Below are 23,000 nucleotides of genomic sequence, written 5' to 3'. Positions count from 1 at the left end.
GATGTCTGGAGACTTGGAAATGTAAATTTATATTGACATTGTTTTCTGATACGACAGAATACTGAACCACATTAAAGGAAATAAATCTGTTACTTTCCTTGCAGTTTATACGAGTAATCAAATGTATATGGTAACCCATTGGCTCAATCGCATGAGCCCATTTACAAGTTACAATTTGTCCACCGATTTCTTTGTATGTTGGTGTGAGAGCGAGGCGAATATCGACCTGATTAAATAAATCTGTAACAATGCCACAATTTTTTTAATAAATCGGGCCGACTTTCGTCCGCTCATCACTCGTTTCATTTGTCAAATGGGGCCAAATCGGCCCTATTATTTGGTATGTGTAAATTGTCCTCGCCAAATGACAAAATTTAGCTGAACTCACGTTATAGACTTCCTATCCAATCAGCCGAGGAAAACTAAGAGCTTTTTTAAAGCCGCCGTTGCATGTTGAAACTTTTAGCTGAAACTTGTGTGCAACGGCGCTGCGAAACAAGTTCCAGCAGGCGTTGCACCGTATAAAGGCCTGGCTAAACTAAGAAACAATGTTGTGGGAACACTGTTGTGGAGGCAAATGTTTCCCAATTTAGCTGCGCAGAAAACATATGTTGAGGAAACAAATTTTGCTGCTCGGAAACTGTTTTTTTGCTTCCAGAACACACAAATTTTGCTTCCGAAACATATGTTTCTCAGTTTAGCTACCATGAAAGCAATGTTGACTAGTTTCCAGTACTGCTCATTAAAAATGTTTCCTAGCAACAAAGTCAGTTTATTATTATGCGCATGCGTGACCCTCTGTTTTCCGAAACAATGTTTCCTCGTTTAGCCACCGGGGAAGCAAAACATTTTGTTTGCTTCCCGCTAATTTAGCCACCACGAAAACATAACAAGAAATAATGTTTCCGCGACGTTTCCTAGTTTAGCCAGGCCTTAACATGGTCGGTTTCGTGAACCGTTTTCCAACTTCCGTTACGAGACAAGTTTCACGACGCAACGGTCGCAGTGGTGAAAAAACAAGAGTTTTACCGTGTAACACCACTTCTTGAAACTGGTCTCGTTCGCCGTTGCACATAAGTTTCAGCTAAAAGTTTCAACGTGTAACGGCGGCTTAAGAGTGGCACTACATGCCGTTCAACGGTAAACTACAAAGTAGTCTCTGCAGTTCAATTTTTTAATTTTTTTTTCGGCCGCGTCATTTGCATGCAGAATAAATTCCTTGTGACAAAAGGTACACGAGGAGCTCCGCGCATGCTCAAACAACAGACCAATATAAAATACACCATACGAAAAAAGGCGGCGACTATACATTTCCCACAATACCTTGCAAGCCTAACACGGCTAATAGGCACATAGAAGGCCATATTTTTAAGGAAATTCTTCCCTGTACTACCAATTGTGTTTGAAGGTTTTAGAACGTTTCTGTGCGTTTCTATGAGTGTTTTTTAGGGATTTTGTACGCTAAGAAATATGGGTAACCGTACCATCTTTTTCGGTACAGTGTTTTGCAGTCTTACAAACAAGACTTACAACTACACAAGTCTTCGAAAGGTGATTTTATTTAATGATCAGAAAAAAAAATAAAATTGTCTACAAATATTCGTGAGTTACAGTTGCTCTCGACATAGTTAGCTCCAACGAGAGACCGACACGCAAGTACGATATAGAAAGTACAAAACTCGAGTGCGTGATTCCTTCTATATTCAACATTGCATATAAATAAATCCTACCTTACCAAATTAATATTTTGTTTACAATTCTTGAGCATCTCACACTTTCGCTTTTATTCTCGTTTTAATTTCGCCCAAGTAAAATATTTCAAATCGGAAAACGTTTGTTGAGCTGGGGACATTTAATGCCAGTGAAATACATCCCTCAAAATGTTTCATTTCCCTTTATTGCTATCTAATAAAATAAATTTCATTTTCGTGAAATAAATGTTTTCATTCATTTACCAAATAAGACGATTTGAAAACGGCAACGCCCTCTGAGGCGCAAAGCGTTTTACTAAATTATTTTTCTTTCTTTTCTTATCACACTGATTTCTTGACGTCTATTTAGATCGCGGGTTTGCAATCCTAGGGAACAAATTCTTCGTCTTTACTTTGCTTACTATTAAAACCCTAGTTTTGATAGCGTATACTTTGATCAGTGAATTAAGCGCTTATGTACAACATTACAACAAAAGACTCGTAATAAAAAATTAATCATTCTATTGTTCCGGTCCCATGAGACATTGCGTGGAACTCGGTGGAACCAAATGGCGCCTGCGCCATCGAAATAACCATAGACGACACAACACCACTACTTTATCGCCGAGATGGGTTGTCACACAATGATTATGTGTCACGTGACAACTGTCACGCAGTGTCTATCAACGATTATGCGGCACGTGACAATTGTCACGCAGTGCTTATACATTGCGCGATAGCGGCCACAGTGCACATGCGTTGCGTGACTACCCGACTAGATGACTACAGCAAAGCACTTTCGTAGTTACACTAGGCTGGCAGCAAGTATAAGGAGGATTAAGCAAGTAAGTTGCAAAATCGAAAGGGCACTGATACAACAGTTACTAAACGATGATCAGCTTTCTTACACCTTTCTCTAAAACAAACATCTCTAGCCTGAGAATCCATGAGAGGACCGGAATAAGACTAAGACTAAACGCACGTCAACAATTCGGCAATACGGACGAGATTTCTGGCTAAATATTAATTTACAGTGATGTCAGACACGCATGCAATCGAAACTTTCAGACCACGCTAAGTTTCATTCCGTCCAACTGACTTTTAACTCACCAGGACAGAAAAGAACAAATTTACTCAACTGTGGGTTAAACTTCCAGTTTCGAAATACTGAAATGTAATTGTCGCTGCAGGAAAATAGTGTTCAGCAGTTTTTATCTACATAATCACAAGTTTGAAGCACATTATATGATGTAGCGTTTCCTTCGTGTCCAAAATTCAAACTCTCAGAGCCAGCGACCTTCTGTGGAACTCTTCTAAACTCGCCTTTTCAGGAATTATTTCCAGAAGTATGGAATGAAGTGTCCTATCTCTGGACCGCTTGTTCGCGTAACTTGGACCGCGTTGGACGGCGTCTTCTCACCGTTGGTTGCCTGGCGCGGTTCTTGGTCAAATGACGCAACTGAATTGGAGTGGCTGAAAAATAGAAAAGTGAGCTGAGCGTAAGGCTATATTTACATTGTACGCTTCCATTGACAAAATTTGTTTTTTTCTCCGTGTATGCTTTTTTTCCGGAGTCCGGCTACCTAGTAAGTTTTGCATCTCTTTTAGAGGTAGGTGATAGTTTGGGATCCTTAGCGGTCTCAATTCGTACGATGCTAACACCTTGCTGCGTTTTAGAGTAACTGTACGGCATTACTGCGCCACATTTCCTGTGGATCAATAGCTTAGCTGTATCGGTACAGTTCAAAATATTACTGACGATTCAAAGACAAGCAAACTACTCACCGGGGAGGTCAAAGGTGAGTGCGTACTCCTCTCTCCGCTCCTCTTCATCGGCTCCTTCCAAATCGTCGTCAGTTTGACAATCATCGCTCGCCAGATCCTCTTCACTGTCCGCCAACCTTGGGCCTCCAGACCCTAAACTGGTCAGTTTTTCTGTTAAAAGAGCTCTATGAGCAAGAAAAGAAACGTGGTTAACACAGCAATCTTAAAGAGCAGAACAAAACATTTGACTTGGGCGTGCTCCGTTTGGCACCATTATGTTGCGAAGCTAATGTAAGGGTGTGTTTTCGGCTTTAATTTTAGAATACCGCTGTTATTTCCTTTCGATAGTTTTGATGGATATTTTCCAGATTATTTGACATTTTCCTGTTGTTCAAAGATTAGAGTTAACCGCTGTGCTGTGGACAGGTTTGCCTACTTCCTTTAACCTTGGCTTGTTCCTCCTCGAAGACTCTTAAAACACTTAAGGATTTTATTAGCCTGATTGGTTTCATTTTCTATCTATTTCCTTATAACAGTTGTGTTGCTCTTTCCTGTTAGTGTAGTTTGGCCAAAACCAATTCTTATCTCTGGTTGGGGCCATCTGGCCTTGGATGAATTACAGTCGTAAACATGTTTACAGCATACTATAAAGTAAGGCGTGATTTGAGTGATAGATGTAGTAAAGATCTAACAAAGATGCAGAATTATGTAGATTACTTGTAGAGTAGACGTAGAATCGAACTGAATAGTTGTAGAATTGTCGTCGAGTTGTTGAAGTGCAGAACCAGTTCCTTTAAGAATAAAGAAGAGCTACCCCAAAGATTCCTGGTGTCTCTCTGCTGAGTCAAGCGAGTGTCTTACAATTACACGTTTTCCCTTCGAGTTCTGGGTTGGTTCGAGGCTCGTTAGATGTCTACTTAGGGTGCTTTTCATTTACACGTTATTGTAACAACTTACAAACGCCTTCTTCATTGAGAGAGGTAGAGTAACACTGATCATACGGTATTAAGGCAGCAAACTAACCTCTGTTCGCGCAGTTCAAAGAGCTGCTGCCTGAGCAGAATTTTTTCGTGTTCTTCGCCTTCAAGATCTTTTTCGACTAAACCTTCATCCTAAGATCAAAAACAACCAATTAGAAACCACATCGTAAACAGAAAAGATTCCATTCCGCTGAGGAGACAGGTACATTAAAACGAAAAATACAGAACAAAAGCCACTGTCACGCTATAAATTCATAAAGATAACAGAAAAATGAGTTGATTGACGGAAGAAGTTCTGCTGAAACGTTCACGTCCAACGTGCCCAGTGTCCAAGCAATGCTTACAAACTGCGTCGTGTAAATCTACTGCAAAGCTCACACAGGCATACGACTGTTAGATACAATACGACAGTAAAAGGAGCACACAAAATTTTACACGATTTTGATAAATCGTGAGCAATCAAGTCGTAATAAAATTATACTGTGTCAATCGCCGAAAAAGAAAAAGAAAAAAACCACAAAAAAGAGCTGTACTGTTGCAATAAACTTTACAATAAAATGTTGGAATTATACTCTACATTCAAGTTTAAGAACGTGAAAATAATATACTATAGCGTCTCAAAAAACTTGGAAATTTCAATCGTCCACTATTTTGAATTTTATGACGTTATACGACAGCTGATAAAAGAGAAATTTAGAATTACGTTTACGACAAACGGCAGAAATGAACACGTGACCATGTTAACCCTGTATTTGCTGCTCGCTGTTTCCAGTTTCTCAGTAAAATTGAGTAGTTTTGCGTTAACATCCAAGGCCAGAATTATTTTGCACTATTCTTTTCTATGTACTCATTCTTTTAAGAAAACATAAACGCGAATCTCACGTTTGCCGTTTACCGTAAACGCGATTCTAAATCTCTCTGTTATCATAGTCTGTTCGAGACATTCACCCCCTCCTCCCCCAGTCTTTTCTCGTTTTTCCCGCTCGCAATATTTTTCCTTCCATTTATTATCCACGCACATAGCAATTTTCTTCGCCCAGCTCCCTGCTCCCTGAATGCCTGGAACTGGCTAATATTGCCAGCTACTCTATAGGATACGCCAAACGAGCCGACGATCATTAAATGAACCTTACTTCTTCATTGAGCCTCAACATTGAGAGGCGCTTGTGAGCTGTATCCGTTGCACTGTCAATTACCCGGATATTGTTTAGAGTTGACCGGATCTTGGACAACTGGCCGAGGATGAGAGTTTCGAGGCATCTGAAAAACAAAGTACAACAATTAAAGAGGTGAACTCCTTAAAAAAGCTTCACAAAAGAGAACATCGATTAATAAACTAACATTCAGTTTATAAGCAAATCTGGAGCACTTTTTTTACGGGCTAAATTAAGGAAACTTGCTTAGTACTCATTGGTCTAAGAAAAGGGCATCACGGAATTTGCGAAGGTTGAATAAGACAAAATAACTACTCAGAAATTTTCCAAGACACAAGCGAAGACCTTGACAGTGTTACGCCAAATTTATCAAGTTGGAATTCATTTCCCTCTATGCCTTCTGGAGCCAAACACATGTAAGGTTCATCGAACTACAAAAGTATAATGATTTCAAAGGAACTACGCCATTTATTTTTAAGGCACTTATAGCTCTAATGATTTAACCCACTTACTTGGTCTGTTTCGCGACGTCTTGCATGCTCTCCAACGCGCTCATTCCAGGCGGAGTCGCCATGACGCACTGCGCCCAAATTATGGCCAGAGCATTTGCGTTCATCAGATTTTCCTCCTGATGCTGGGATATTCTGCAAGTGCAAAATTATTTAAATTTACATTTGTAAATTTGTATAGCGCATAATTCCATGACGAGATGGTCAAATGCGCTTTACAGTATGGAGACACTATCCGATCGAATTGGAATTTGGAAATGTTGGTTTTTGAGGAGAGGGGAAAACCGGAGAACCCGGAGAATTAACCTCTCACAGCAAGGACGAAAACAAAGTTTGGTTTTATCAACAGAGTTGACAAGGTAATTTGGTCACCGTAAAGAGATTCTAGTGCTGACATTTCGAGCGTTAGCCCTTTGTCAGTCAAACGTTCAAACGTTAATCCTTCGGATTCCGGCTCTGACGAAGGGCTAACGTTCCAAACGTCAGCACTCGAATCTCTTTATACGGTGACCAAATTACCTTCTGTTGATAAACCAAACATTCGCTTCCACTCGCCCAACGACGCAGCACCAGTTTGTTTAGAATTACATCAAGATACCCTCGTATGAGACTCATGTATCAACAGCAAAATGATGTTTCTGCGTACCGTGTTTACTTAAATAAAATAAACATTCACCGAACATAGGATTCATCAAGGAGGTGTTAGTTCAAAAAGTGAAGAGAGTGGAGCCCCAAAAATGTTTTGCGTTCGATGTAGGAAGAACGCTTCCTAATACGGATTTGAGTCGAGATTTTATGGGACTTGTCGTGTGTCGATGGATCTTGGGACACACATCTAGCATCCCCCGCAGATTTTTTTGCAGGGGCGGATGACAACACAAAGAGAGAGAGCCTGAGATCGAGATTGGCCTGGGAGGACAAAGAGCCTGGTGACATCGAACGCACTCTCTAATCTACGATTATTACTAGTTTATAGTTTATACATGACTGAACTCCCCGACGGGACGGAACGGTTTATTAAGTACAAGCGGGGAACATTTTTAGCTGCAGTCCATGCATCAACAATACAAAATAGTCGGCGGGTATGGTGGTTGGTCCAAAAAATACATAAGAACAAGCGTTTATCCCTTACCTTGCGAGGTGAAACACAAGTCTTTCCAGGGTGTTTCTGCTCGCTCGAGGAAGTTTTTGCACCAAAGCATAGAGAGCCTGCAATCGTAACTTTTCCTCGCTTAGGTCTAAAACAATAAGGTAACAGTCAGTTTCCAATTCACCGTACGGAAAAAAAGATGGCGAGTGGTATGTTTAACCATAACACTTAGCGTACGAAACCCCTAAAAACACTCATAAAAACGCACAGAAAGTTCTAAAAACTTCAAACCTAGTATACACAATGTTGTAAGTACAGGGACGCCGGCATTTTGCAAAACAAATGTGGCTTTCAATGTGCCTACGGGTTGTGTTTGGTTCACAAGGTATTGTGTTAAATTGTACAGCCACAATCTTTTACCGTAAGGCTAATTCTCCTTGTTGTTCTCTATATATTGTTTAAATATCGAGTTTATCTTTGGCGATCATTTTCCTTATTCTCCTCACCTGTATGTTTGATCAAGTAGTACAATGGTGAGGAGAAATTGGATCGTGATCACTTTTGGGCTCTCCCCTTTCCTGAAAGGTCTAGAGAGCAGGTTAAACACGTGACCAAACGAGCAAAACAAGCTTGTAAGTTCTCCCTCCGGATGGTTCGCTCACTCGAACTTCATTGTTCTTAAACAATAAAGCACTACAAAAGGATAGCTCCCACACTTTTGTCACACAGTCACCGCTTCAACGTCACATTAGGGATGGCGGACATAGTGAGCAAGTAGGAAGTAAGCGTTATGGAATTGATATTCCAAGAAATAAAGCCAAACGTGTCCTGAAAAAATAACCTAAGCTGTTAAAAGAATATTTTGGACAAAATATATTGTCATTGAGTCGCAAAACAAATTGTTAAATCTCAAGTTTGATTCACGAGCTAACTACGCATAGGAATTTTAAATTTATTTTGTCAATATTCTATTGTATCATGCTGCACGGACTCTGAGATGTTCACAGCTCAGTGTCTATAATGAAATGACTGGCGGCTTGGCCTAGGCAAGGTTCTTTTTATAGTGCGGGTCCGTGTTTAAGGGCATAGCTAGCATTCATAAAAGGGCTACGAGTTACCTGCTGTTCGAATAAAATCCACGTAGAAGTCAGCCGTGATGACTGGAACCGCCAACTGCCTGAAGAACAGCTTTAGCACTCCCGCGACCACGTGGACGGTAAACTCCTCTAAATTGACAGCGTCAATTCCTGCAAAGTACGACCGGCAAGAATTAGTGATCTTCATTCTCACAGAAGGAGAGCGTTTAAAGAAATCACATAGAAATACTTGATATCGTCACTGACCTACTGTACAAATGTCGTTCTTGAGTTTTTTGACAGCAACGGTGCTCGGAGATTTTCTGTAAAGACCTTCCGTGTATATACCTAGAGCAAGAAAAGAAGAATTAAACTCTCAACATATAAAAAAAAGAAACAATTTTCATTTCTAAAACTGGCGTACGGGTACAACACGATAATAGGCCATACCCGAGTTGCTGTGAATCTCGTTATGAAAGCGAGGCTAAGTGCAAAGCTTTTCAGATGAAAATAAGTTTTGTTTGCATATGGATGAAAACTAATTTTTATAATAAAAACTTTGCACTTGGCCTCGCTTTCATCATGAGGTTCAAAGCAACTCAGAAATGGCCTATTTATCTGCCTTCTTTTACAATGCACCAAAACTCGAATTTTTAGACGCGGAAATAGACAACGGTATTTCTCGGTTGTAACTTAGCTAGGGCTTTGGGGACAATTTAGTTCTACGGCAGAGCGATAGTAGCCCTTTCTACTTCAAGTGGATACGTGTCGTCCAAGAACGTGATATTTGTTGCTCATCTTGATCCGTTCAGTTACAGACAGAACTCAAAAGATTTTACTGAAATCCAAACGTAATATACAACCTCGAGCCACAAGCTTTGGGCAATACAATTTCACGTGCGTAAGTTAAACAAATAGGGTAAACTAATTGATGTTTACAGCAGGTACAAAACATCTGTATGACTTGCTTAACTATTGCAATGATTGCGATTATGTGATTGAAACAATGTTTCATGAGCGAAACAAGCGCAAACTCTTTTATGACACAAAATCGCTACATCTTATCACCGCACAGCAACCTTACTTTGCGTACTGCATATGTAGTAATCACCGCCTCACCAAGCAGGCGCTTTTGTCCGGCTCTTGTTTCGACTTTAACTATCCAATACTTCATTGTTTTTATCTAATTAAGCGTTTTAATTACCATTATTAGAGCGGTTTCCAATTGAGTGTCGTAAAACCAAAACAAAAGTAATTACTCTTGCCAATCACAACAGATGTAAACAACACAACGATCCAATCAGAATTCGAAGCAAATACATGTAACTGGCGCCAAGCCGGGAAAACGCGTCCGGCCAAAACACGATTGGTTTTGGTTTGGATTCCCATTGGTTGAGAAAGTGGCGCGAGTTTTGTTAACCAATCAAAGAGCGTAGTAATGCAAAACCAAAGTAAACGCGAATTACTTTCGAAAGTCAATTGAAAACCGCTCTGTGTTAACACTTGTCATTTGAATTACGTATGTATGTGATCCGCTTAAGGTTATCTAATACTACTAGCTTTTAATGCCTCTAATTCTTATTGTTTGTATGTACATATTTTAGTGCTCTCATGCACTTTGGTAACTTAGTTAGTCAAAGAAATTCACAATTGTATATACATGGACATGCTTTGTTATCCCAAACACTGAACTTGGAAATGACCTTTGAACGGTCGAAACGTTCGTTTTTAACGTTCACTTTTATGGTTAAATCTTGTTTTACGGGAGGCGAAACAAGCACACACACTGCAGAAGTAAGTTACCTCTTTTTTCGATGTCTTGGATGAGTTTGTCAACAAGTGGTGGAACTGAGTTTTCGTTGGAAATGAGACAGGATAGTTCACCACCAAACAGACCCGTCTGAATAAAGAAAAAAAAAAAGAACCACAAGCTTAGAGACTCAGATTTCTTAAAACAAAGCGATTTTTACGCAGTATATGGCTAATGATGCAGGAAAAGAAGGTGTAGCAAGTGTTATCGGAATCCAAAAAGACAATTACGGGGCAACCATGCCTGTTAACTCTTTAAGCCCTAACAGTGATCAGCATCAAATTTCTCCTTGTGATCAATGCTTACTCAACCCCTGAGGTCATTAGAATTAAGGACATGATCATCCAAGGTGAATTTTCTTGATATTTTAATAACTTCTCCCTAGTACTTTTATAAGAAAAGTATGGGGACAAGATAGAAGAAATTGTTCTTTGATATAAGGGGTTAAAGGGTTAATTCTTACTTTTCCTTTGGACTTGTTGGTCCCTTTTCGGCAAATGTTTCGAGACTTGGCGTGACACTTCTTGTGACAAGTAAATCTGCACTCTGCAAGAGAAACAAGAACAACGAAATCATCACATGGTCAAGTCAGGTATCTATCAAAGACAGCGTAAGAAAAGAAAAGTTGACGGCACAGTCTAAACAAAAACGATGAAAACATGCGCGCAAGTTTACAGCAGAAACAGAGATTGCATGAATGTAGCACGTGACCATTTTCTTGTTTTTACCTGTTTGTGTTACACGTTTTTCCCTGTCAGCTATTTGTTGGTTAGTTGCTTGGTAGGTTGGTTTGTTTGTTTGTTTATTTTTTTTTTTATTTGCCCCACAACGCACTGTAAAACATCGGGTACTGTTGACGTTTATATGAAAGAAAAATCCCTGCTCAGCTTACAGAGCGGTTTCCAAATGAGTGTCGAAAACAATTTCGTATTCGCTCTATGATTGGTTAGCAAAATTCGCGCCACTTTCTCGCCCAATGAGAAACAAAACCAAAACCCATCGTGACTTCCACGCGCACGTTTTCCCGCGCTTGACATTTTCGTCGCGTTTTGATTGGTTCGAAGCTATGTCAACTGCGATTGGCCAGAGTCATTACCCAGGTTTTGGTTTTACGACTAAAATAAAGTCCATTCTCATTTTTTCCACAACCCATAAAGTTTGAAACACCTTGCACAGTAAACACCAACACAGGAACGTGTTGCTCTCTAGCTTCCATTCAAACAGAGACTCAAAAGTTTAAACAAACTTGTACAGCATAATAAACAGTACCACAGGAAAGTATTGCTCAGTAGCTTTCATTTGAATGGTTGCACTAAAGGATTTCATCCACAGACTCAGAAGTTAGAACCACCTTGTGCATCATAATAAACAGCACCACAGGAACGAACTGCTAAGTAGCTTTTACTTGAATAGTCTCACGTTAGGATGTCACCCGCACATTCTAAAGTAAGGAATACCCACAAGACAGGGACCTAGGTTTATCCACTCATTTAAATATGGTTCTAACTTTCGAGTCTGCGGATGAAAACCAAGTGGAGGATACAGAGAAGTACTTAGAAAGCTAATTAACAGTACTGTACAATGTGGTTTTAACTATTGATTCTACGGATGAAATCCTCAAGTGTGACCATTCAAATGCAAATTACTGAGCAGTACTTTCCTGTGTTACTGTTTAGTATGCTGCACGGAGTGTTTCTAACTTGCACTCCCGTGGATAAACACAAACTGTGACCTCCTGGATTAAAGTGAACTTTGATTCGAGTTTAATAACTAATCAATAAAGATTCTTCCAAAATAGTTTTGGCCCTCAGTTTTGACTTAGACTTTTCTTTACCTTTAGCTTGAAATTAGGCTTTGAAATCACTTTTGAAGAGCGAGATGGAAACCTCGACTAACTTTTAATCGTAGATTAGCGTTAATCGGCTTTGGAACAACCCGCCCCGGGTATTAACCCTAGAGGAGAGAAAGGAATACGCTACCTTGACAAACGAATCCTTTGTCCAGTCCCCATATGAACCCTCCACAGTGCTCACAGAATGTTGGAATACTGAACTGCGTTGTGGCGAACTTGTGCCCATTAAATTCCTGGAAAGAAAACACCGAATAATACTAAAATACACGAGATGATTTGACTTTTAACGATGCCATCTTGCAACACAGCAGCAATCTGCATAATCACATGAAGTAATAAGCTGCAGGAGAAACCAAAATTGCAACTCATTCTAGCTATCGCAATCATGGGCTCGAATCCCGTTCAAGCCCGAATTTTTTTCAGGCTCTCCGGGCTTTTCGCAACTGCTTTAGTTGCGTAAATAACTGCGAGGGCCTTTCCTTCTATTTAATCTTTCACCCGAAGTTCAAATATATGTTTCATATATTCATATTCAAACTTTTGAATACTGAGTTTGCTCTAGAAATTCTGTCATATATCTTTTTATTCTATATGCAGTAATTCTTATGAGGGAATTGATATCCACGATAACGGAGCCATCGTACCTAAACTTTCTTTTAATTACTTGAGTAATTAGACATTTTTGCTGTTTTTGTTGTTGTTGTTGTTGTTGTTGTTGTTGCAATGGTTAAGGGTAATTAAACGAAAGCACAATTTATGATTGCGTAATCATTACCACCAATAAGTTAGCCTTTTTTCCCTTTTTATGCTTTATTGTTTACCAATGTAATTTCTAAGCGATACCACCTGTGAAAAATTATTAATGTTGTTGTTTTCATGAAATACTGTTGCCTCAACAATGTTATGTCAAGAGTTCACCCGTATTGATAACAATTCACCGTGATAAATTTTACTTAAATATCGTTTCACACATAACCCCTACTAAACAAAACATCATTGTAACAGTTTTTGATACTGAACAGCCTTCACCAAATACTAAAACACAATCAATAACAGGCAATCTAGTAAGTTCTAAGGGAAACATTCACAGAAAAATAAACGGGCAAGATAATTTGCCTGAGATTTTCTGCTCAATAAAACAATACATGGCGTAAGAAGACAAAGCAAGAAATCGAAGCTTGTAAACTAAAATTTAGGCATGCAACAAACTAAAAACGCTTTATAACTATTGTTAGTTCATGAAAACCTCTTTAGGCAGAATTTCCCGAAAAGTTATAGAGACGCCTTCCCCGATAAAATATGGGGCGCCGGCCTTCATGAATTTCTTCAAACCCTGCCGTCCACACGACACGTAAATCTGACGAAACTCCTCGTCCCGCGCTAACAACCATTACTCAACCTGACTAATAAAACTGAATTCCTTTAAATTTTTAAACCAAAGAACAAAAAACCAGATGCTTAAACGTTGAAAAGAACTTGGATAAACGCACGAAGACGAGAGCGAAACGAAAGAGGAAAGATGTTTTTCGCTCCGATCAAACTGAGTCAGAACGAGATCTTTAAGCACAACACAAAGCATACGGTTCACAGCAAATTAAAATATTAAATATAACGCAAACATGAAAACAAACTGACGACGTGAATAATTTAACAGTTGCAACTTCATGAAAAAGTAATTAAGTGGACAAGGCAGCCGGCCACTTAACATTATCTCCCGTTATCAATTTATGTAATTAGTGTAATTAATTAATCGCGGACGTACCATACGGTGATCGAAACTTGACGTACGGAGCCTTACACCGATACTTGACCACCTCCTAAGTTTGTTGGCAGGAATATCGCTCGGCGAATCAGTCGTTGAAGAAAAGGCCATAACGCTCACAGCAAAGTATATTTCACAACACAAGAAGAACTCAATCGAACACTTAACCTTCCCGACTGCCGTTGACGTAGGTTTCACCGCGCATTCCCATTGGTTGTTCATTTTTAATGTATGCAACATCATTAACAGAGGTTTTCATTTTACGTAAAATTTGCCTGCTGGAGAAAACGCAAGGAGACCTCGAAGGTATTAGTTTGAAAGACTGAAGGTGCGATTGAGAGGAACGCAAACCGCACGTAAATACAAAAAATAGTTCTTGGAAAATAACAAGATAATACAATATTCCTTTCGTTTCATTTCGTTTTAAAGTAAAATTTCCACCTTGTTTTTTTGAGTATTGCCAACACATTTCTTTTGAGCGTAAAAGTACAGAGTTTTCAATTTAAGTGAACCTATCACACAACTTTTACGATAACGCGAATATGAGCTGAATAAAGCGACTCAACTACCTACGCATTTACATAAGCATAGATTTTTCAATTTTCGTAAATCTATCCAACTGTTTCTCCTTTTAAGGACTTCACAGGAGCAATTCGGCAATGAAATTTCAACCGAAATATATTTCCTCGTGTTTGGTCTCAAAGTATTTGGTATTTTCATAAGCTCATAGAAACTTTTGTTTGATAGCAGTAGTCCTCAAAAATATAAGCTTTAAGCTACTTTTTTTAAATTCGAGTTGAAATAAAGTTTATGTATGAATATGTCCCTTTTGTGCACATTGGTACCCTAGTCCCGCTAGTCGCTAGATATTCTTTGACAGGGTTCTCACGGCGACTTTCCTTCATTTTTACCAAAACTGTGTCAAATTTACAACCTATTACCTTAACCCATACGCGAAATGTCCAGTCTACACCACCAAGGGAAGGATATTAAGTGAATTTTCAATTAAAAAATCGTCCAGCATTTTTAATTATTAATTAATTATTTGTTCACCAAAAGAACAATTTGAAGAAGAAATCCGAAAGCGCATTTGATTGCTAATTTTTGGCCAGGAGACATTTTTCGTCGCAAAAGGCCTCACCAAATTCCAAAATTATCCAAATTTAGTTTTTTTGTGATGTTACCATCTGAGTAATCTGTTTCAATACAGTGAAGGGACTGAAGAAAAGAATGAAGAAAACAATCAACAAGGAGTTTCTGTCTTGATATAACATTCAATCCGCCGTACGGAAAACAAGATGGCGGCTGTACAATTTCCCACAACACCTTACGAACCTAACACGGGCCAATGGGCACATAGAAAGCTATATATATATTTTTTTTAAGGAATTCGTCCCTGTAGTAACAACATTGTGTTTGCTAGGTTTGAAGTTTTTAGAAGTTTTCTGCGCATTTTTATGAGCGTTTTTAGGGTTTTCTACGCTAAGAATTATAGATAAATGTACCAGTCACCATCTTTTTTAGTACGGCGGATTATTAGCGCTTATAGAAGAAAAAAAAAACATAAACATTAGTCAGGAGAATGAAAGTTCCAAACGTAGTACTTCAACTTACCGTGAGTTCCGAGGACTTTCGCTTCTTTACATGAGGTTTCTTGTGGTGCTTTTGGAAAGAGAAAAACACAGAGGTTCACAAAAGGAACATGGATTAAGTGAACCTTGAGTCTTAGGGCGCTTGCCATCTGTCAGAAATGGCCGCCCTGAAAGGTGAGTTCGTCAACGGAATGTACCAATTTGAGGGATAAGTTTTACCCTTATCCTTCGAATTTCTTCAAAATAGTGCGTACCATTTTCGGAGTGATTATTTTTAAAGATTCCGCAGCACCATCCCTACAAAATGACGCGTTTGATTTACAAACTGGCCGGTCTGGCCGTGGTCTCCCTTGTAGCCGTTCTGTGTCTCGTCACGCAACGCTCCTTTGTGGGGAGGAGCGTTGCGTGACGAGACAGAACGGCTGTGAGGGAGACTAATCTGGCCGGACAGTCCTAGCAAATGGAAGGCCCTCTTAGTCATTAATCTTGAGACGGATCTCGTCATCCTGCCCTTTTAATGTTGGTTTGCAAGATTTGCAGCAGAATCTCCTGACTGCGAGAAACACCACTGAAGGGGGGGGGGGGGGTGGGGGTAAGGGAAGGGGACGGAAAGGACAGTACAACAATCTTTATTCGTGCCCAGAAGTTAGCTTGGTTGTGAAGTGTCACAACTGAGCTACCACTGTAGGTTGTAGTGTAACGGATTTTTTTAGCATACCGCTCGTTGAACACATCATGGTTGACGCCTAGTCACTGGGGTTGGTTGGACAAACGAGGAATATTGTCGCGGCGCATAAACATTAATAAATATCAGTGTTAATCGCATTTTCTTTCCCGTTTTTTGTTACGCGACCAAAAATAAACCGATAAAAAAATAAACCGCGCAAATATGATTAAGATACAAAGACGCTAATTTCGCACATGAAACGGGTGTGAGAAACGCCTGTGGCACTATGAGTACAGCACATGTCTCTCGCTCCTTGTCCGCAAGCTATATAAAGAACGTAAAAACACTGATATTCAACGCTGTTTCAACATTAACGTTTGTCGATTGCGAGACGTTGAAGCTGAAGAAGTAGTCGTTTTCTTACCTTGGCCGGCTTCGTCTGTGTAAGCGTTCTGTCAACAAATTAATAAAAAAGATAAGACATTTTTTAGATGCAAACGAGCTAAGGACCTTTAGTTTATGACCGGTATAAGAAAGCAGTAGAATTAAGATCAAGGCCTAGACCATCTGGTCAATCAGCGAACGATCCACTTAGAACTCGAAGATAACAAAAAAAAAAAAGGCTTTCTGCGACAGCACAGCAACCGGCGCCCAGCGCGGAAAAAGAGCGTAACGATTAGTGTTGGCCTGCTCCTGATTGGTCCAAAAATCAACATGCTTGGTCTCATCGGTTGAAATCGGTTTCACAAGCTGACGGGTTCGAGCCTTGTTCAAACCTGAATTTTTTTAGGATCTTGATTGGAACTGAACTGGTAAGTTTGTTAGAGTCAGATTTTCGAAACGACGTAATTCAAGGATACTGGAATTAAAATAACGCCGGTTTCTTTTTAACAACAGAGTTGATAAGGTAATTTGGCTACCGTAAAGAGATTCGACTGCTGACGTTTCGAGTATTAACCCTTCGTCAGAGTGGAAGGGCTAGCGCTCGAAACGCCAGCATTTGAATCTCTTTTCGGTGGCCAAATTACCTTTAATTAAACTAAAACCAAACATTCGTTTCTTCTCCCCTACACGACGCAGCACCACAGTTTCTTTACAAACTAACCTTGTTATCTATTTGGAATAAATTTACACTGTTAGTTTGAAAAGTTACTAAAAGGAGAACCTTGGCAATGGGTAATAGAACGGTTTTCGAAAGGAATTTCGCGCTTGCTTTCGAATTGCTTGATTGGTTAACATAATTCGCGCCACTTTCCCAGCTCTATACGAAACACAACCAAAATCTGAACTTGCTCGCACACGTTTTCAGTTCCCGCGCTTGGCTCCGGTTACATGTATTTGCTTCAAGTTCTGGTTGGTTCATTGCTGATTGGCCAGGGTGTGATGACGCTCAAACGAAAACCGCTGTAAATGTTGCTAACGAAATAACAATGAATGTAACAATTACCTTGAGGTGATAAATTCGGACAGAACTCCAGCAAACGCGTTTACACCCATGATCACGGGAAAACTGTCAGTAATCCGCTCGCTTTTGATGATCTTGTTCAGTGTGAACTCGAACTGGCCCATCAAATCTTCGTATTTCAGCGTATAAGAAGTGTCTCCCTACCACGAAAAAGAAAATGTCACAACCTGATAGGTTTTAGGTCTTCACTGTCGTCTTACTGCACGAATCACAAAAAGGACGTTGCTTCTCAATACAGACGTATTTTTGCCAAGTTTATGACTATCCGAGAAATCAGATCTTTGTAAGGGCTATTAAATGGAGCAAGAAAATTAGGGGGAACTACGCATTTTTCAGAGATAATTAAGCCACGATCATTCTAAAAGGCGGTGATGCCTGCGGTGCTGTTTATTACGCTGTATAAAGTGGTTTTAACGTTTGAGTCTTAGGATGAAATCCTAAAGTGTGACCATTCAAATGAAAGCCACTGACAAGAACTTTCTTGTGGTCTGTTTATTATGCTGTACAAGATAGTTCTAAATTTTGAGTCTGTGAAAGAAATGCGGAAGTGTGACTATTCAAATGAAAACCACCGCCGTGCAATAATTTCCTATGACACTGCATGTTGTAAGATTTTTTTAAACTTGTGAGTCTGTGGATGAAATTTTATAAGCGTGGCCATTCAAATAAAAGCTGCTGAGCAGTACTTTCCTGTAGTAAAAGTTGTAGTTATTGAACTGTGCAGGAGGGTTCTAATTGTTGAGATTTAGTGCAGTTTGCACTTGGACAAAATAAAAGAGAAAAGGTTCGAATGAAAAAGCACCAGCAAATGCTCTCAGTTGAACGCCTTCAACCCTTATTTCAACCCTGTAACATTTTATAAAACAAATCGTCCTCACAGCACCCGCAAACGCGCGTTCTGCCAACAGTGAATTTCGCTAGCTTTACCGTACCTTCATGAGAACAGAGTAAGACGTGATGAGTTGCATGTGAAATTCCTGAAGAGCTTTTCTGAACACACGGTCGACAATGGTATCTCGTTTGTTCTCTTCCTTGTTGAGCATGGAGACCTGACCAATAAAAAAACAAAAGCAGTGATTTGTTTGAAAGTCTGGCTTTCTGAGCCTGTAGGGTGGCCAACGGATCTCAACTTCAACGCCTGAAATTCCTTTGTGGGGCTTTCACCAAAAAAGGTATTTTCAAGTTTCATTTCGAGGGTCAATAGTTCAACGATTCCCACGAACGATTTACGATTTAATTAGCCTGCAACGCAGGCGTTTTCGGGGGGGCGGGCGAGTGTTAGAATCTTGGTTAATCGAAGCCGCCACGTTGGATTTGCAATATGTTAGGGCATTCCCTCGCCCCACTAAAAAAAAACACCAGCATTGCAGATTACGATTAAATTTGCTGTCATTACTAGATAGACAGGCAAGGGTTACGATCAATACTACATCCTTGGCGTATAGGACGTCCGTATTCCGTACCTTACTCATCAAAAACGTCTCCAGTTCGCCTAGCTCCTCGCTGCCCTTTAAGAACTTCTTGCCGGTGTTTTTCCACTGCACAGGGCCTGTGGTGATGGCACAGCTGACTATCTTGGTCTGCTTCAGCGCCTTTGTCAAGTCTGCAATAGCAGAAAGAACTGATGCCTTTACAGAGGAAAGATTAATGTTATAGGTCCATACCGACTGTCACCTCGACTGTGGTTGAACTGGTTAAATAAGGTGGTGTCTCAGTAACTACATATAATTACATATAATTTACTTTAATTTTGATGCATAGCCTTATCTAAATCTGCGTTATTATGTAAAGTTGTTTTTTTCTGTTTTCCAGCGTGTTTGTAATTTACTGTAATTTTTTTTTTTCATTATGTTCTTGTGCTCGTCCTTTTCCCGCCTCGACTAGCTTTGTGGCTATTTGCGGGACAAGCCCCTTATGTAATCTGAATTTATAAAATAAATTGTTGTTGTTGTAACTCTCTACTGGCTTCAGTTTGCTCTTTTCCCAAGCTAAAGCTAAATTTTTTTCGTAAGTTTCACGTTAACTCAATAAAATGTAAAATGCACGACAATACAGCATACGTAATGTGTTACGAGTTAAATATGGTTTCTGACATTTTAGGCGTAACTCCACAATCTTGGCAACACTTTCTTCAAAGAAGGCGAGTGCTCTTGCGAAGGTTTGAGTCATGTCAAACGTTGTTCGCCAGGAACGAAACTATTTTAAATAGAATGTGAAAAAAAAAACACGGGCTGGTTATTGAGGCAAAACGATTCAAAACAGTCAAACAATTGAAATAAATACTCATGTTGTTGATGAACGCGAAAAAAATCCTCGCGTTCAATCAGCAACCGGAAGGGAGTAAACGTGGAAATAGGCGGGAAAATCGAGATCACGTGGTTATTTCTGCCGTCCGCGTTTACCGTACACGTGATGCTTAACTTCTCTAACAAAAGATTCCCCAAGAACTATATAGAGAATTATAATTTGAGTGTGAGTATGCCTTTAGAATAAATAACCTTCTAACCTTCATTCGACGCAGTTCCACCATCCAAATCAGATTTCTTCGCCGCGGCAAGTTTGTTCAAATAGGAATCAGACCTTCTCCTGAAAGAGTTGTTCCGCGCAATTTTACGAAGGAATCCTCTCTTCACTTTTCCGCCATACTCTCCACGATTTAAGCTACCGGAAAAATTTGGCTTCAAATACTCCACATCGTCCGAGGGAGATCTGGTAATTCTGTCGTCCAAAACGTCTGAAGCGCTAAACCGCTGCCCAGGTTTCGCTTTGGATGAAAGGCGCCTTCGGATACTGCTCGTGAGCTTTCGGGAGAAAGTCGGAGCTTTAAGATCGCTTGGAATGTCTTCGGCTGACTTCGTCGTGGGTAACGTAGGAGAATGAATGGGGCTCAAGTCGCTGTATGCGTGTCTGAGGGGTTTTTGTGGTGCAAGCTCAATCTGAGGGGGCCGAGGGTGCCGTTTGATTTCCGGGCTGTTCGGTTCAGAGCTCGACCTCTGACGAGCCACCTACGACAAGAGAACGAGAATCCTACAGTTAAGAAACGAGCGGACCTGCGTAAGAAACACTCAATTCTGGTTTGCTGATAGAGACGTTTTCAATTGAGCTAGAGTGGAAAATAATTTCGCGTTTGCTTTGGTTTTGATTTATTGGAGCCATCAGTTTGTAAAGGCGAGCGCAACCTGGGGAGAGTGTCTAAACTACCAAGGGGGACCCTAGTCAGGGCAAGTTGAGTGGGGGAGGAGGAGCGAGAAAAATCCCTTCTGCCTCCCCACTCCTGCTCCCTTCGGTAGTTTAGACACTCTCCCCAGGTTGCCTTCGCCGTTAAACCAAGATGGCGGGAGTTCGATCGAAGAGTACGAGTCTCGAAAATCCCACGGAAAAATAGGGGACTGTGAACAGTCTAATAAACAGTAGGAATATAAAAGTGCAATAAGGTTGCCAAAGCTCTTTAAACATACCTTGGTCGTCGTTTCATTTTGCGGTGGTGTTTTCTCAAAACGTCTAGCGATATCCTTTACCCTGCAACCATAAAACAGAAATCAATTTTAGTAATCTTTAAAGGAACAGGCATTGTCTTCTTTTAACTGCCCTATATCAAAACTTTGGAATAACGTTTCGGAAAAGCCTTTTACACGACAGAAAGATAAAGATAAATGCTTTAATTACCGATCGTGTATAAATGATTGATTGATTGATTGATTGATTGATTGATTGATTGATTGATTGATTGATTGATTGATTGATTGATTGATTGATTGATTGATTGCCACTGCTTACTGTCAAGTAAGCGGCACGTCTAACACCATCGACTCTTTGAAACAGAATCTTAAACAGTAAGTTTTTCAAATGTTTCTTCCACGTTTATGCTTGTAAAGCGCTATGTACGTTCCGAATAGCGCTACATGAATATAAATTCTGAAGAACCAGAGGTCGTTAGTTTGGTTTCATTACAGTCTCCGCTCTGTAATTAGTTTATCTCGAACGAAAATCGCCAATCCACCGTACGGAAAAAAGATGATGGCTGTCCATTTTACCACAACACCGTGCGAACATAATACATCCAACAGGCACATAGAAAGCCATATTTTCTTGGGAAATTCGTCTCTGTACTAACAACATCGTGTATGCTAGGTTTGAAGCTTTTAAAGCCATATTTTTTGCGAAATTCGTCTCTGTACTAACAAGATTGTGTATGCTGCGTTTGAAGCTTTTAAAGCCATATTTTTTGTGAAATTCGTCTCTGTACTGACAACATTGTGCACGCTAGGTTTGAAGCTTTTAAAGCCATGTTTTTGGCGAAACTCGTCTCTGTACTAACATCATTGTGTATGCCAGGTTTGAAATTTTTGGAACGTTTCTGCGCGTTTTTGTCAGCAGTTTATGAATTTCGTACACTAAGAATTATGGGTAAATGTACCAGTTTTCATCTTTTTTGGTACGGTGAATAGGCCATATCCGAGTTGCCGTGAACCTCACTATGAAAACGAGGTTAAGTGCAAACATTTTCATATGAAATTAGTTTAGTTTGCATGTGAATGAAAACTATTTTTCATAACAAAAACTTTGCACTTAGCCTCGCTTTCATAATGAGGTTCAAAGCAACTCGGAAATGGTCTATAGAGCGTTTTTATTCACGTAACTACCGGCCATATTGGTTTACTGAAACAAAGGAAAGTATTTGCATAAAAATAGAGTTCAATTCCCAGAGGTTTAGTTTGGGACACCAACATGGCCGCCATTTCTTTGTTTTGGGACACCAACATGGCCGCTGTGACGTCATGTGAAAACACTATTAGCGTGGTCTTACTTGGAGTGTGAACGATCCCTTGGCAGCCACGGGTTCATATCTTCTCCGTTTTCAGTTATGTTGTACATCTCCTGATTTTTTACAAGATCGTCTTCCGACGTCATCTCATCTTCGGAGTAAGAAGCTTGGTAGCGCGACGGATCACTAAACGATCGACTCAGAGACCGCGACGGGGACGTTTCCTGTCGACTACACGACAACAAAAGCATTAACAAAGTACTTCAGCATTAAAGATTCCTCCAGGAGGCGATTGGAAAGCTTGCTAAACAGGAAATTTTCAGAAAAGCATACAATAGTTTCATCGAGAATTTCCAGAACCTAAAATTTTCTCAGGGCTACAGATGTTTGCATACCCTCAGTAATGTAAGCGTTTGTTAGTATTTTCTCAACTGAAGCAATATTAGAGATTAAGCATCAAACGCCAACAGCACTGAAATAACCACCTGGCCATGATTGTTTACGCCATTTTCCACGTTCGCTAACCGTCGCTTGAGGTTTTCATGTAAAAAGAGTTCGCATTTTAGCTTTTAAATAATTGCAATAAAGCTTTCGAAGAAACTTTTAAGGATCACAAGAAAAACTCAACGTTTGCCGTTGACAGCAATGCTAAATTTTTCTAATACCCGACTTGATGAAACTTAGAAAGGTCATTAAAGAAAACCAGAGCGCTTTCCTGTTTCTGGCGTTGATTATTTTTATCAGTTTAGAAGTCCAAGCCGTTTGAGTTTGGTGAAGGTCTATTCCATGTCAACTTTTCAAACAATATAGAAAGGAAGTCTTA

The 23,000-nt window shown here is 39.9% G+C and overlaps 1 protein-coding gene across 1 annotated transcript in view; it reads right to left on the bottom strand.

The window, feature by feature from the left end:
• Positions 1–1,537: 1,537 nt before the first annotated feature.
• LOC146483808 (unconventional myosin-IXb-like) overlaps positions 1,538–23,000 on the bottom strand; it is a 61,161-nt gene continuing 39,698 nt past the window's right edge. Inside the window, exons 27-45 of the mRNA XM_085105978.1 lie at positions 22,220–22,408; positions 20,871–20,931; positions 19,919–20,417; positions 18,876–19,015; positions 18,345–18,461; positions 17,395–17,552; positions 16,372–16,399; positions 15,303–15,350; positions 12,054–12,159; positions 10,538–10,620; positions 10,068–10,164; positions 8,532–8,612; positions 8,307–8,435; positions 7,231–7,336; positions 6,102–6,233; positions 5,569–5,695; positions 4,479–4,567; positions 3,477–3,640; positions 1,538–3,164 (exon numbers count right to left, since the gene is read on the bottom strand). Of these exons, the coding sequence (XP_084962104.1) occupies positions 3,055–3,164; positions 3,477–3,640; positions 4,479–4,567; positions 5,569–5,695; positions 6,102–6,233; positions 7,231–7,336; positions 8,307–8,435; positions 8,532–8,612; positions 10,068–10,164; positions 10,538–10,620; positions 12,054–12,159; positions 15,303–15,350; positions 16,372–16,399; positions 17,395–17,552; positions 18,345–18,461; positions 18,876–19,015; positions 19,919–20,417; positions 20,871–20,931; positions 22,220–22,408 (2,464 nt within the window). The 3' untranslated portion in view covers positions 1,538–3,054. The remainder of the gene's footprint in view (positions 3,165–3,476; positions 3,641–4,478; positions 4,568–5,568; positions 5,696–6,101; positions 6,234–7,230; positions 7,337–8,306; positions 8,436–8,531; positions 8,613–10,067; positions 10,165–10,537; positions 10,621–12,053; positions 12,160–15,302; positions 15,351–16,371; positions 16,400–17,394; positions 17,553–18,344; positions 18,462–18,875; positions 19,016–19,918; positions 20,418–20,870; positions 20,932–22,219; positions 22,409–23,000) is intronic.

The sequence above is a fragment of the Pavona decussata genome, unplaced genomic scaffold, assembly GCF_977016875.1.
Source record: "Pavona decussata unplaced genomic scaffold, jaPavDecu1.1 SCAFFOLD_38, whole genome shotgun sequence".
Classification (NCBI taxonomy): domain Eukaryota; kingdom Metazoa; phylum Cnidaria; class Anthozoa; order Scleractinia; family Agariciidae; genus Pavona; species Pavona decussata.
The sequence above is the reverse complement of the archived record's forward strand: the minus strand, read 5'-3'. Positions and strand labels throughout refer to the sequence as shown.